Source organism: Bos javanicus, chromosome 15 (genome assembly GCF_032452875.1).
Source record: "Bos javanicus breed banteng chromosome 15, ARS-OSU_banteng_1.0, whole genome shotgun sequence".
NCBI classification, from domain to species: Eukaryota; Metazoa; Chordata; class Mammalia; order Artiodactyla; family Bovidae; genus Bos; species Bos javanicus.
The window spans coordinates 76231810-76247654 of NC_083882.1; the positions used below are offsets into that span (position 1 = coordinate 76231810).

Consider the following 15845-nt stretch of genomic DNA (forward strand, 5'->3'; position numbering starts at 1 on the left):
GGACATGGGTTTGGGTGAACTCCGGGAGTTGGTGATGGACAGGGAGGCCTGGCGTGCTGCGGTTCATGGGGTCGCAAAGAGTCGGACACGACTGAGCGACTGAACTGAACTGAACTGATGAGGCCTCCCACACCTGCTGGCTTCTGTTCTAGGCAGGGAAGGTGATGTGAAACCTGCCAGCCACAATGGGCAGTACAATGAAGAAGGACAGCAAGACTGCCACCTGGCGTCCATGAGGGCTGGGGCCACATCACTGCAACAAGGGGACCTGCTCAGTGGAAAAGGGACCTACTCAGTGGAAAAGAAAGACTGCTCTAGTCAGGAGCAGCCTCTGAATCCCTGCGGCAAACACAGCTCTCCTTCCGACCTAGTCAGCCAGGCTGGGCGGTGTTTACTTCCAGTACTCATCTCCAGAAAGCGCTCCTTCTCGAGCTGCGCGGGGGACCCTAGAGAGGCGACCAGCAGAGCATGGGAGAGGGGACAGGAGGGAAGGCCCTGCAGACGGGCCCACTAGCTAGCTAGAGCAACTGGGAAGAGTTACACATGGGGACCTGGTCTGTTCAGGCGGCTCCACACTCCTCCCAACATGCTCAGGAGCTCACTGGGGTGCTGGCTATGCTCCTGTAGCTGCTACTTGACCTCTTCAAGTAACAGAAAATCTGGAGACTGAAAATCTCTCAGATCAAAGCCAAGAGGATGCTCTAGAGCTTGGCTAAGGCACCATGTACCAACTGTACCTGAGGACCAACCGCTAACTGGAGGCAAACTGCAAGCGCCTAAGGTAGCAGTGTCAGCGCGCTGAAGGAATGCATCAACCCTTGAGAGCCTCACGTCCTCTGACGTACATGTAAAGTGCTGCGTCTCTATACCTGTCACTGAGGGCATGAGGCTGACTTACGCTTATAGAACTGCTGAGCTGTTTCACCTTCTGCTCTAGTTGTTCTCGTTCTTGTTTTAAATCTGAACTCCATTTAAGTAATTTCTGTTTCTCTTCTTCTTTTGCTGGGAAGAAAAAAAAAAAAGAAACTTAGTCCCATGTGGCATCAGTACACAGAACCTGGTCACCTGGACTTTCTGTTCTACATGTAAAAGGACACTAAGAAAACTGTCAGTGGCTTGGGCCTGGCATTACATAAATAAGATCTCACTTCTCAGTTTTCCTCCCCAAAAAAGTACTACACCCAACTTTTTATTTCATTCAGTAAAAGCTTTTCATGTGTAACTTTAAAATTCCTTTTGAAAACAAAACAAATACTGTCAGTACTTTTAAACAAAGGCAGGCTCACTCAAAAGGCAGTATGGATAATTTTTTACCTGCTTTGTAGGCGATATAGGAATGAACAATTGCTAAAGTTCCAGGCCATGGAATTGCTTCTTCCTTCTTCAGCATCTGAAAAGATTTTCAGAATTTTATCCTTGAGAAAGAAGTGTAAGCACACATCCCCTACGTAACAACAAGCACCAGTGGCCGTCGCTATTGGCAGACACAATCCAGGAAGAGGGATTTATGGTGGCAGTATGGCAAAACCCATGGCTATAGTTTCTGGGCTACGAAGTTCCAGTTTACCAGCATGAGAGAATAAAGGTCAATGGCAGGAAGAGCCAAGCCACCTGAGCCCCGGCACAGGTGGGGACTGGGCTGGGCGTTCCCAACTTGTCAGACCTGCTGCATGACCCTCAGCTACGCCCTATGGCCAGAGCCAGCAGCACACAAGCTGCACATCTGCGCGACGGCAGCACCACAGGCAGGCGCATCCTTGACCTGGCATGGGCTGCCTCTCTCAGTTTTAGCTTATATGTCCCTCAAAGACAGCCTGATCAAGGAAATTAAATATCAACCCCAAACACTGAAGTATAATCTAGACCCCAAGAAGAAAATTATCAGAGGTCACAAAGCAGCATCAGTACGAGGACTGTCTCTATGGCATCACGGAGACAGTGAGGACGGAGACTGAAGGTTTAAAGGGGGAGACCAGAAGTCTCTCAAATCAGGATTCCAAAAAATTGAGCAGGGCTCCTAAAGCTTGCTGAGTACTGGGCTTATTTATTTACTATTTATATGCTTGCCTAGTTTCAAAAAGATCTCAGGACAGCTTGTCATAAAAACATAAAGACATACATGAATCATTGAGAAAAAAAATCAGAAACTAAACAGAAAGGGGAGGGAAGGAGCACTGTTTCTCTTCTTTCAAGTGCAGTAAATATTAAGACAGTACTTTATAGTTAGTGCTCTGATCCTGATGAGAACACAGGTTAAAAGTAAAACTGCTCTTATTTGAACTAAATGATCAATTTCACATTCTTCTTTAAGGATTTTATTTCCAGAGTTTCAACCATATGCTGAGTTTGGACCATTTTTAGAGAATGAGGCAGACAGTACTGTGGAGTTTTAAGGGTAACGGTAATAAAAAGATATGCCATTTCAAATAGAGAGAAGCAGTTAGGGTCTCTCCACCTTACATGAGTCACTGCCCCATGAACTGAGGACCTCTGAGAGGATGGAGCTATGCAGGTGAGGGCTGTCCTGTGGGTATGGCAGACGTGGCTGGAGAGCTACCGGAGCAGGAAGAAACTGAGCTGTTGCCCCAGATGAGAGGGGAGGGGGGGTCTTTCTCCTCCTCTGTCCCTCGTCCTCTCTAACCCACCCCACATTACCTGGTCCTGACATCTGGGACAGATCCACATGCCCTTGGGAATCGTTTTCAGAGGAGGGTCTAAGCAGTCCAGATGATATACACGGGAACACGTGTCGCACATCAGCAACTGGCCACTTTTTCTGCAAACACTGCAAAAATCCTCATGGATATCACCCTATGACATTGTGAGGAAAGGTAAAGAAAGGACAAAAAGGTAAAAGCTGAATGTTAACATGCACATTCTGAATATACATAATAAACGTTTTAGGACAATCAGCTGTGCCCCTCCAACTCATTACAAGAGTGCTCAGGAAAAGCAGGAATTACCAATGGTGCAAGCTCCCGACCTGGTCCATACAGTTGGGGCTCTCCAGGTGGGGCCGGTATTCTTAAGAGTTTACAGGAGACTGTAACTCTGTAGTCACCCAGGCCAAAATGAGCTTTAGAGGTGACAGCTCAGCATTTATGTTTTAGTACAGTCCAACCCACAAATCATAAAGTTGAAAGACCTTGAAATCCATTCATCAAAGTGTTCCACAATACGATACCAAAAATTCCCATTACCTATCGTTTTTCAGGGGAGTTTAGAAAAATTGGAAAAGACAGACAGACAAGAAATGGAGGCTTCTGTTAAACATTTTGCTTGTTCTGGGAGAAAAACTATAGTCAAAATTCACATGGGAAAGGATTAAGTCAGAGCATATTAAACTCCTATGAGCATTCTACCATGAAGAATTAAAACAGCCAAGCACCTGACAGTGTTCTCTGTAAGCCAGTACTTGGCATCTGCTGTGCGATGGCCCCTTCTATTCCAGGAGGCTTTACTCCTCCTGTAAGATGCTTCACCAGATGGAAGAAGAAGAGCAGCCTAGCGTGCTCTGCTCATCCCCCCTCCCCTCCACCAGGGACAGTTCTGGTACTCAGGTGAGTCTGCGGGAGCCCTCACGACAAAAGGCACCATCAGGAAAAAGCAGATCTATTTAAAATTTGGAGGGAACAAATTTTTTTAAAAATGAGGTATTAAAGAGGTGGTTTCCAGCGAGTCAATCCCTGGCCCGTTCTCTGAACAGGATTAATGCTGCTGCTAAGGACACCAGGGAAGGGAAGACCGAGGGGTCGTGCCAGAGGTTAGCTAAGAAGGCAGTGCCACAACTTGGGGAGGACTCCTTTTCACTTCCAGTGTGTTGTTTTAGAATTACAGGCTATTCTGCCAGAAGGTCTAATAGAGAAACTTTGCACAGGAAGGAAAGATAGAGCAATGCTCAGTTCTTCCTTTCTATGATATAACCTTTCAGCCACCACTGCAGAAAGTGAAAGTGAAAGTCGCTCAGTTGTGTCTGACTCTCTGTGACCCCATGCACTATAGACTCCGTGGAATTCTCCAGGCCAGAATACTGGAGTGAGTCGTCTTTCCCTTCTCCAGGCTATCTTCAGGAATGTCATCTTCTCAGACCTACAATTTCTCTCCAAAGGAAAGGAAAGGAGACTATCTGGCAGTATCTACATATCTAGGGTATCTGGTGAAGTAGAAAACTGGCTGCAAAAAGTTGTAAGATACATCAAAGTGTGGATGGATGCTAATCTTTTTTAGTAAAACAATGTTACCTTTGGACAAAAAAAAAAAAAAAAGATACTTAGTACATGTGCAAAAATACTGCAGGAGAATGCAGCATAACAGTTTAACTTCAAAGCCACTGAAAGACATGAAGGTTTCTCTCCTAGATTAACTGTGACTTTCTTCGTTTGTTCTTAAGATCAGGCTGAGGGGAGTGCTCCTCTAGACAGCTCATCTTTCTTAAACCACAGCCACATGCTTTAAGTCTGTGACTTTAAGGAGTTTAGAAAAATTTTAAGGTTTCTGAAACTCTTTTTACATGAACCACAGGTAAAATTATCAGTAATGAAGTAGATGAGACAAACTGGATATCTTATCCCAAATATCTGTCTTATTTTTTGGACAGAGTTCTTGTTCACTTCCCTTTGCTACTGAGTAAGGAGACCATCAGGAAGTGGAAGGTGGAGAGTACATAAAATAAAGGCTAAATAATTTCTTTCAAGTTCCTAAAGGAAAGAAAACTCTTATCTTATTTACATATCCTATAGCAGCAGTTCATAATCTTTTCAGTGTGAGGACCCCTTAGTAACTTTAAGAATTACTAAGCGCTTTTGTCTACCTCAAAGTGCTCTTGTTTACTTCAAAGTGCTTTTGTTTATGTGAGTTCTACCTATTGCTATTTTTGTACTAAAACTTTTAAAGCTTTTTTATTTTGAAATAATAACAGAATCACAGGAAGTTACAAAAATCACGTACTGAAAAATGTTAAAACCCAAGAACACGCAGGCACACCTTTGGTTAGCGCTCAGTGATGACGTCATCACTGATGACGTAGTATGTGGAAAACATCACTGTCCTATGCGTGGGAGAATGAGAATGAAGATGGCAAAGAACATTTTAGTGCTATTATGAAAACATTTCTGATTTTATGTTTTGATTGATACTATATTTGAAAATACATATTTTGAACCCCTGAAAGAGTCTCAGGGACATGCAGACCACACATTGAGAACTGCTGCGCATCAAAATGGAATATAAAATGCCAGGATATGTATTTCTTCCACACAGAATTGGTTCTTTGCTTAAAGAGAGCAGAGGAAGTCCCCCAGAGGGGCTGCCCCAGGTCCAAAAGCTTATTAGGCTTCGGTGACTGACCAAATTACTACCGTAAACCAAACAGCTCTGCTAGGAGCTGAGGGGTGTATGTTTGTGGGAAACACCCTGGCTATATCAATCACAACTTCATCATTTGCTAAAATAATTTTCAACCATGTCAACGTATCTTTTCTTCTCATGAAAACGATGACAGTGGCAACAGGTATATCCTGAAGATTAGGGACCGGCTGGGTCTTACATCACTCGCTCCTTCTGGATGATTATTGATCCCCAGGAAAGGCTTGCCTCTCGACTGTGATTGTTTAATTAACGTTGTTAGGGTTTACAGAGCCCTGTGTGCTGATTTTAATCACTGCCACTGTTGGGACACTGAAAAAGTAGAAGTCAATTATCTTATCCATTCCACTAGCGTTTTTATTTATTTGGTTTCTTTGGGTCTTAGTTGGGGCCTGTAGGATCCAGTTCCCTGATCAGGGCTTGAACTCGGGCCCCCTGCAATGGGGAGCATGGAGTCTTAGCCACTGCACCACCAGGGAAGTCCCATCCATTCCACTAGGTGTAACCTAGAAGGTTCTCAAAATATTTAGTGGTTTTAGAAAAGCTTTATTTCACCTTTAGTTTCCTGGAAAGAACAAAGTTTGCATTTTAAGATGAAACTTGGCAGAAGCTTTTCAGTTTGTGATTTGATCTGAATGGATCCTTTGGGTTCAATCAAATAAAATCATAAACCCTCTAAGTCAAAAGTCATAAAAATAGCATTCTTTAGCAATAACTCAATTGCAGATCCACAATCGCCTGTTTGCCACCATTTGTGCATCACCTTGCGAAGGACCCCTACCAAGAAACTGTGAGCTGGCAATACCTTGGCAATGCTTCAACTGAAGAAAGTGGAGACAATCTTTGGGGCCAACAAACAAGGTTTCTGACAGTGTCCTGGTACTTGTTAACAGGAGAGGCAGCAAATCTGTGTCAACCACTAATGTCAAAAGCCAATGCTGAATCTTGAGAGCAAGTCTAGGCCTGTAGCCTTGGCCATGTCCAAGGAAGGAAACCTGCCCGAGAAGACGACTCTTCCATGACCTTGGTCCTCCAAAGACAGCACTTACTTTGCTGCTTCTGGAACTGTAACTCATGCTATGCATACGGTATTCTTTTGCTCTTTGGAGAGGAGCAGACCACTAATAGAGGAGGGCATGGCAACCCACTCCAGTATTCTTGCCTGGAGAATCCCATGGACAGAGGAGTCTGGTAGGCTACAGTCCATAGGGTCGTAGAGTCAGACACGACTGAAATGACTTTGCGTGCATGCATGCAGATCATTAATAAGTACAAAAAGAAACTTCAAGCTGAAAGGACATTTAACCTGAAGATGTAGCTTCAGGTAAAGACAAGCTCTGTAATCCACAAAAGAAATGGGACATGTACAAGATTAACTCCTTGGTCTCTCTTCTCAAACCTGCTCTTGTCATTCCAGTAAACAGCAGCGTCATCCTTTCAGTTGTTTAGGCTAAAATCTTTGGCTATTCTCTTTTTTCTTACAACCCCTTATCTAATTCTGCTCATTCTTCAAAACAGACACAGACCCTATCAGTTTTCTCCACCTCTGCTTCTGCCACTCTACTGGGCCAAGCCATCGTCAGCTTCTGCCAGGGCGCCTGCAACGGCCTCCTACCTGGTCTCTCTGTGCTTCCACCCTGTCCTCCTCAGTCTCCTATAGAATCCAAGTAAATTCTGCAAATGCCTTAAAAATAATAAATGCAGGAAAGCACCATCAAAGGACGCTAAAATCACTGAGTAAGACTGCTGGTCACGGCTATGGTTTTTCCAGTGGTCAGGTATGGATGTGAGAGTTGGACTATAAAGAAAGCTGAGCGCCGAAGAATTAATGCTTTTGAACTGTGGTGTTGGAGAAGACTCTTGAGAGTCCCTTGGACAGCAAGGAGATCCAACCAGTCCATTCTAAAGCAGATCAGTCCTGGGTGTTCATTGGAAGGACTGATGCTGAAGCTGAAACTCCAATACTTTGGCCACCTGATGCGAAGAGCTGACTCATTTGAAAAAACCCTGACGCTGGGAAAGATTGAAGGCAGGAGGAGAAGGGGATGACAGAGGATGAGATGGTTGGATGGCATCACCGACTCGATGGACTTGAGTTTGGGTAAACTCTGGGAGTTGGTGATAGACAGTGAGGCCTGGCGTGCTGCGGTTCATGGGGTTGCAAAGAGTCAGACACGACTGAACGACTGAACTGAACTGAAGACTGCTGGAGTACTTTTACAGACTGAAAGGTATCTGCACCTAAGGAAACAGGCACCTTTACAAGTAGAGACATCTGATGGAGTCTACCTTAGAGATGAAAGCTAACATCAACAACGAGACGGATGGACAACACATGCCCCTTGAGATACACTGAGAAGGGCTCATCATCGTGTATTTAGTGCACCTACAAAAAGGCACACCCTGAATCTATTCTTGAGGAAACAATCAGATCATCCAAATGGAGGGACACTCTATACAGCACATGGCTTATCTTTTAAAAAACGGTAACGTCATGAAAGACAAAGACAGGCTGAAAAACGGTTCCAGAGTAAGGAGACTAAAGACAAAGCACCATAAAAATTAATGTCAAAAGTGATCTTGGATTGGATCCTGGAACAGAAGAAAACAAAGTGCCACTAAGGCATTTACTGAGACAACTGGAGAAATCTGAAGATGGGCTGTATATATATCATAATAATAATGCTTTATCATATTAAAGTTTCTCAATTTGGTAAGTTTATTGTGGCTATGTCAGAGAATATCTTTGTTTTTAGGAGATACACACTGAAGTGTTTCGGGTAAAGCTTCATGATGTTTCCAACTCGTTAACTAGATCGGCAAAACAAGTGTGTGCGGAGGAGTGGGGAACAGCAAACGTGGCAAGATTGTGCCAGTTGGTGAATCTAGGTGAAGGGCAGACATTTGTTCTCTGTGTTGTTAGTGAAGCTTTTCGGTAGGTTTGAAATTTTTTCAAAATAAAAAGTGAAAAGTAATGCTACTCTTCTACTTAAAACCCTCTGGCATCCCCCATCTCATTCAGAGTTAAAGCTACAAGACCCTGCAAGACGGGCCCAGCCCTCTGAAGTCTCTTCTCCCACACACTCTCTCACGTGCTCGCCAAGAGCCTCTCTGTGCCACACGCACTTCCTCCTGTGAGCAGGTCTTCTGCTCTGCTGTCCCCTCGGCGTGGAATGCCTCCCCACAGATGTTCCCACCTACTCCATTCCCATCAGAGGACTCTCTCTCACTGCTCTCCATAAAACAGGACCTCCTGCTGTAACTCTGATTTTGTGCCCCTTTTCTTCACTGCACATTTCATTACCTGACATTTAAATGTTCATTTGCTTAGCCCCTGCCTCTGGCCTTGCAATGTGAGTGCCCTGAGGGCAGGGATTGGTTGTGTTGCCTGTTCTGTCCCCAGCCTCAAGAGCAGCACCTGCTCAGCAGAGGGTGTGCAGGATCTGTTAGGTGAAGGGGAGGGGGGCGCAGTTTACATGCCTGCAGCCTCAGGGGCAGGCTGATGCTTTCTCAGGAACCTGTTTCTGATCAATTCTGCTGAATAAAGTTGCTCTAAGGCAAAGTTTTCCGCGTCTTAAATTCTACTTGAAGCAAGAAACAAGGACTGCTGGGGGAAATGTGCACCTTTGTCCATTATCCCCACTCCCCAAAACTGCTGACAAGACGCTGCACACCTCTGTTATAGGAGCTGGCTTCCCCACCCCATCCCTCTTCCTGAGAACTCCTTCACAGCGGATAAAATCCAGACTGAGAACCCTGACCGAGCTTCCTGATGTGGTATTTAACATGATTCTCAGGTTCCTGGCAGGACCTGGGGCCCTAGCAGAAAGCTGCCTTACATGGCACATGGTGTCCTGGAGGGATGACTGCTATTCCAGGGTTAGTCAAGGAGATGCAGCTGGTAAGGAGACAACATATGATAACGGTTTCCCCGATTTCAGGTCTGAGAAAGAGAGTGAGCTTTTCCCAAGTTACTTACGTCTGTGGAGGTGGGGCTGGGCAGGGACACAGGCTGAACAGATGCAGGGAAAGTGAATGTGGTCTCTGTCTTTTCATTTTCAGGGGAGTCAGGATGACTGGATGGGGGGGATGTTGGGGTAAGGGCTCCAAACCCCAGCACTGCATTGTATTTTGGAGGACGACCTATATACCGAGAGAAGGGAACAAAAGGGGAAAAAGGGGGAGGGAAAGAAAGGGGGAAAAATGATCTTACATACCTTTGGCCAGTGTTCCTCATTGGCTAGCATGGAAAAGGAAGTGAGGTAGCAGACAGGAAGTTAATACAACAGTCCCAGATAGAGGAAGAGAAGCAAAGACTTAAATGTTACTAGAAACAAATGCATGAGTCTCAAAGGGAGGATAAGAGAGCCTCAGAGAATGGCAGGAGATTCTGGGTCATATGTTAAAGGTCTTCGTCTCGGGAAGATTAAGAGACACTCCTCAACTATTACAATCTGAGATTTCTAATGGGAAAACAAGATATCAAAGCTCAATGGGAGTCAAGGCCAGGGATAAGTATTTATTTTCCCGTGTCTTCTGCACGTTGTTCCCTAAAGTTTTTCTGCAATCACTATTCATATAATAATATTAATGATTCTCAGTTCCCAGAGATATTCTCGAGGACTTCTGATTGTGCTTTTCTCTCCTATACACATTTTAGTTGCTTCACTTTATGAGGGTGGAGAAAGGCAAAGGGAAGAGGCAAAATTCAAGTTAACTACTCTGCCCCTTGCTGGCAGAGCTAGTAAGAGATATGTTCTGGGAGCAGCTGAAACCTAAGAGCTAAAAAGATGTTGTGGGCCTAACAACGACTTTAAGTATGCCTGGACTCAGATACCCTCCCCAGTTGATCAAGGAGTGCTCCCTGCTTCCATCACAAACATTCCAGGGAACTACCTGTCCTAGCGTCTCAGGTAAGGCCCTGTCATCAGTAACACTGCTAACTGAGAGAGCTGGTCTGAGCAGGAGCATGTTGCATCAAACGTCATGGCTACAGAGAATCTACAAATGAGCCCTAGTGGGTGTGAGAAGTCCAGGCCAACCCCTCCTGCCTTATGATGTATCAAGTCAGGGCCTCTGTCTTCCAGGGGCCAAGGTCATAGCTTCTAAGATGTCAAGTGATCAAAAGTGTACACCCAGCGTACCACAGGCAAAAACAACAACAACAACAGGTTCACAACCGCCTATGAGCACCGGTGAACGGTATATGGGATCATGACTTTGCCAACAGTTATTATTTATATTAGAATTATGCACAAGAGTCATGATTCTGTCAGATATTCCACAAACATTACCTATCTGTGTTAAACTGGCACTGTCTGCCGTACAGAGACAGATCATACCGGTTTGTCTTTTCGAAGGTATTTAGTGCTGCTAGAAGGCAAAGTGGAAGATGAATGCTCTTTGTTTACCCACAGAAGGCACGTCCTAGGCATTGTGAATGCAGGCTTTCATCCTCTGACCTTGGCAAGAGATGCCAAGGTCTTTCTGGCTCATTTAACCCCTATCCTCTTAGCGGATACTGCCCACTGGCAGGCCAATTAACTGCAGCTTCTGGCTGGGGGCTCCTCTCTGAGAATTATGTCAGAGGTCACTAAAAATTGCCAAAACCAAAACAAAACTACAGAAAATAACCCATGACACTGCAGCCTAGGGATCAATATGAAGCAAGCCCAGTGACTCCAAGACTCCCATCTAAGCGTGTTTTGGCTTCCAGAAGGAGGGACTGACGAAGCACTGGAACGGGTCACTAAGGCGGGGGTGCTGTCTCTGTGAGGGGAAGAGGTGGGAATGGCACAGTTGGAGCCCTGCCTAAGGCAGACAAAGGGGCGAGGTGACCGCCTAAGCTTCCAGCAGCCCTGAGACAGTGTGCATGCACACAAATCAGCACGCTACTCCACTCACTCTGCAACCTTTCTGGCCTAGAACTGTAATTCAGGGCCACATTATCATGTGGAGAAAGGGACCTTGGGCTGTATTACTGACATCAAAGAACAATTTCAGAGCCCTGCTTATGAGCTCAAACTCTGAGCCATTAAGACCTTTTCAGGCCTACCTGTGGTGAGAGTGGGACTGCCCTGGGGGCAGTTGGGGCGAGCTCTTTCGGAGTGTCTGCTCTGGGGAGCCTGGTTGGCAGCGATCTTTTCTGCCTTGGTTGGAGGTGCTCTCTTCTCGCATACATTCTAAATTCTCAGTGTGGCTACCCCTCTCCTCCCTAGGAAGCCTGCAGCTCACAGACGCTTAAGAGTGATGCTCTGTCCTCACTGCGTCAGGACCATTCAGACACTACTAAGAACACCTTGGCAACAGCAGCGTTCTGTTTGGCTCAATGATGCTAAAATGCTTCTTCTTACAGGGTGTCCTGTTCCCTGTGCTATTCATCAACAGCCTGATGGGCCTGGGGCAGAAACGCTGCAGTAAGCCATTCCCCTGAGCCAGCTCTGCCAGAACCCCAGGAAGGCAGCTTTGATCCAGTGTACAGACCTCTCATAAGAAACCTCACTCTTTTCCCCCTATTCTCAGAGAGCAGCAGCAAGACTATTTTCAAGGGGAACAGGAATTAAGACAGGCTCCAGGACAATGGGAGGAGGGAGGGGAAGGAAACACAACACAGAAAGCAAAAGCAACAGCAAGGGAGAGACACAGAAAGGTACTCACCTCTCTTCCGGGTCCCGGGATGCATTGTACTGTTCAGGTAGGTGACTGCACTCTTCTTACGCTTTGGGGAATGAAGACGGAGAGGTGACTGGCTGAACAGCATGGTTATTACTAACACTGGTACAAGCTAAAGACCAGGCACTGCAGGCCCGCCAACCTGCCAAGTAGTTAGTGCCGGTCACCCCAAGGTGTGGGGTTATTATGTGTACTTGGCTCTAAGAGAATACTCCAGAGAAGCCTGTCTCTGCTTCAGGAGACAGTCATACTCAAATGACAGGATGAGTTAAAATTTTAAGGTAGGTCTGTAGCTACTTGAACTTTGGGAAGAAATTAAGGGGAAAAACAGTGAGAAAAATGAAAAAATGGGGTAGGCCAGAGAAAAAATCCCCCATTTTACAAAGCTGGCCAAGTACAATCTGGGTACTGCTCTTAAGCAGGTTTTCGGAGGGGAGGCACTGAAGGAGTTGTGAATAAAACTGAACACGTGGAGGAAGGGCCGAGTGCTGACAAGAGTACCTCCGGCTCAAAGACCGCGCCACTGTACACCGGGTTCGCTGTGGTTCTTCGTTTCCGCTCTTGCCTCTTGCTTTGGATTTCTTCGGAAAGCAAAAGGTTTGGATTAGAAGAGGGGCACGGAGAACCCCGCCAAGCTCACCTTCCCTGTCTACCTACTGGCTTTCCCATGACAAGTTAGGGAAGGAGAGCAAGTCTCTTGGTTGCACTGCCGCCTCAGCCAAGGCCGGCACGCAGCTGGGAGCAAGCACGCGGCTGGGAGCAAGCACGCAGGACCGTTTCCTCTTGCCTCTTGGAGGGCAAGGCCGTGCTGTCCTGCAGGTGGCTCTCTGTGGACTGAGAGCTTAACAGTAGACCACACCTCTCAACAAGCTGTCCTGATCTATTTTTAGGTCACTGTAATATAGGTGTGGGTGACCTTTATCCATAGACCGAGACCGAGTAATCATAGTTTACCACTCTTGAATTAAAAAACTAAGAAAGGCACAGCTCTGCAACTATTCCTAAGATTCTGATAATCAAAAGTGACTGAGAAATCCCAAGACTTGTCAGAGGGCCATTTGCTACTTTGTGCTGCCAGGAAAAAAAAATAGTTTCTCTAAGTGAACAGCAGTCCCCTTAATTCAGGCAAATAGGGAATTTCCCCAGGACAATAGTGTGGATAAATAAAGACAGGAGAGAAGCTGAACATTAGCTAGAAGGAAGGTAAGTTTACTCCAAAAAAAGAGTCCACACTGGTTGAATCACACTCTGTGTTCCAATTTTCAAGTCTAACAATAAATAGAACACCATTTTTGAGAACAAAGCTCTAGGCCAGAAGCAAGGCAGCATCATGAATGTCTTCTCTTACCTTCTAGATGGTCATGTGTTACCAACCCTAGAGACACCATGAAGGCAAGTTTCTGTGCCAGAGAAACAAAAGAAGAATATACTTCAGTTTGGGTTCTCACAAAGCCAACTGCATGTTCCCAGTTAGACTCCTAGGGAAAGCCACCCAATGGCTGGTGGCAGGAAGAAAGCCAGGTTCAGATGAGCAAGGAGCAGGCACCCTCTACTCTGAGAAGCTATGAAGCTGCCCAGGAAGCTTTCTGATCTTACAGGAATCAAGAGAAGGACTGGGGCCTGCATCTTCTACTTTCTCTATGGCAGAAATCAGAATCTTGAAAGACCTAAGTTTTCCCAGAAAAATTCTCTAAAAGAAAAGAGGACTCCACACTGGAAAAAAAACAAAAACAAAAACAAAACACCACACAGAGAGTGTTCCAAAGAGCCTCCCATACAACAAGCTCCAAATTCTAAGAACTTCATTTGTGATACCAAGTCAAGAGTTCTTGTATTTTTACTACCACTGACTGGACAATGAAAGTTCAGTTCAATTTTCAGGACAATGAAAACTCAAAGCTAAGAGTTTTAGGAATGCTAGTAGGTGGTTCTGCTTAATACTGTGACTTTCCAATCAACCACGGACCTATAAATTATAGAGTCATTTCTCTCTGACCACCACTCTCAGAGCTCCATCAGAAGCTAGACTGATGAGAACAATGGACTCCAAGGCTGGAATGTTCATTGCTTAAACATCGAGTGAGCAACAGATTGATTACTATTTTGCTGTTTGGTTGGATGTGGGTCTGGAAAGTATGTCTTCATTTGAGGCTATAGCACTGCATGCGGCTGCTAAATATGCCAAATGATATACCATCAATTTCTCTAACTGATGAATAAGGAAACAGCATTAGTTGACACTCCTGCAGAATTATGTATACCACAATTTGGCCTTTGAAAATCCAGACATTTTACTCTCAACATTAAGCATCATGATATTTTGGCCTGAACTGACAGGTTCAGGCTACTCAAGTTACTGAGTGTTTTATAAAGATAATCTTGAACAAACCACTTGAGAACACAGAAATGTCCTTTACTGGTATTCTCAGCATCCTGAAGAAATGTAATTATTTTATTTCTTATTTCAAAAGCAGGTGGGCACTTGTCCTCCCAACAGCCCGAGTGCTTCAGTAAGGAAAAGCCTTGGACTTGCTGCCCGTTCTCTACACTGCTGCCCATTCTCTACACTGCATACACTTTGCAGCTGCCAATTAACCGCATTCCTAATTTTCACTTATTCCTTCAAAACTTAAGATCAGAAGACTGTCTCCCAACTGTTCTGTGTTAATAAAGCAGTGTGTGAACTGACATTCTGATGCACCTTCTTTTAATCAAGTAACGGCACCCTTCTTGGCCACTCACATCCAACTCATCTTTGCCAGTCCAGATCAAACTCATAAAAGAATTACTACATGGGGAAAGAATCTCTTCCACAGAACTGATTTTTAGTGATAAATAGAATAAAAAGTCAAGAACTCTAGCCTCATCTATGTATCACATGTATACCAATAACGAATTTATCCTCTTTATGGCAGTGATTCTGTCCAATTAGAAATACCTGTTATAACACAAGGGTACCTGCGTGTCTACACAGTGCTACTGACGTAAGACATCCTTCAGTTTCTTTTGAAAATGCAATTTTGCTAATAATCTGCTCTCTTTTTCACCCTCCAAGCCTAATACTTGACACTAATTTTGCAGATGATTTTGTAAGTTTCTCAGCAACATGCACGACTAGTACTTCTTTTTGGTTCAAGTTTCAGTCTCTTCTTTAAAAAGCAGATTAAAAATTAATTCATTTCATATCATAAAGAATTATAATTTCTTGTTGTAGAAAAACCTGAACTGGCTTAATAAATCATTGCTCTAAAAAATGACATGAAGCTTTGATGGCTTCATGCCACTATCTGACGTGGTTTCATTACAAAGAATGCACTGAGGCCAGAAGGGAATGGATCTGGTCTAATAAAATCCAACTATCAGATACTCGTCATCATATTACCTGTCCATATTTTTCTTTTAGAGCTGCTTGTACAAAAGTATCAACTATAATATTCTATTGTCTAAGGACACACAAATTCACAATCTGTGTTTGTATCAGAGTTTTGTTTGCGATTTAAGTTTATAAGTCTATGTTAAGTTGCAGTACAGATGTTACTGTTTTCATCCCTACTTTTGTGCTTCAGTGATCTACTTTCGAGCTACTGATTCATCTGGGATTTGGGGATCTAATGCAATACAATAGTAATAACAAAAATGCACATGTAACGAGTGTAATCAATAACATAGATACACGTTAACTGAGTGAACCGGACCCCTTATAGATGCTGGCTGAGACAAACAAAACAGAATGATCATTAGGAATGCCAGGGGGTACCTGGGGAAATGGTCATGCATCACACAATTCAAATCTGTGACACAGCTATGGA

General features: G+C 44.6%; 1 protein-coding gene across 31 annotated transcripts in view; it reads right to left on the minus strand.

Moving 5' to 3' along the window:
- Positions 1-15845, minus strand: part of PHF21A (PHD finger protein 21A) — a 192766-nt gene that overhangs the window by 5505 nt on the left and 171416 nt on the right. For 27 of the 31 annotated variants that reach the window (XM_061381283.1, XM_061381288.1, XM_061381278.1 and 24 more), the window contains 7 exons: positions 13385-13436; positions 12538-12617; positions 12022-12082; positions 9344-9507; positions 2656-2811; positions 1315-1390; positions 899-1002 (listed from right to left, as the gene is read on the minus strand). In XM_061381283.1, the coding sequence (XP_061237267.1) occupies positions 899-1002; positions 1315-1390; positions 2656-2811; positions 9344-9507; positions 12022-12082; positions 12538-12617; positions 13385-13436 (693 nt within the window). Of the gene's footprint in view, positions 1-898; positions 1003-1314; positions 1391-2655; positions 2812-9343; positions 9508-9581; positions 9605-12021; positions 12083-12537; positions 12618-13384; positions 13437-15845 lie in introns of all 31 variants that reach the window. The other 4 variants (XM_061381296.1, XM_061381297.1, XM_061381294.1 and 1 more) reach the window with 1 other exon arrangement.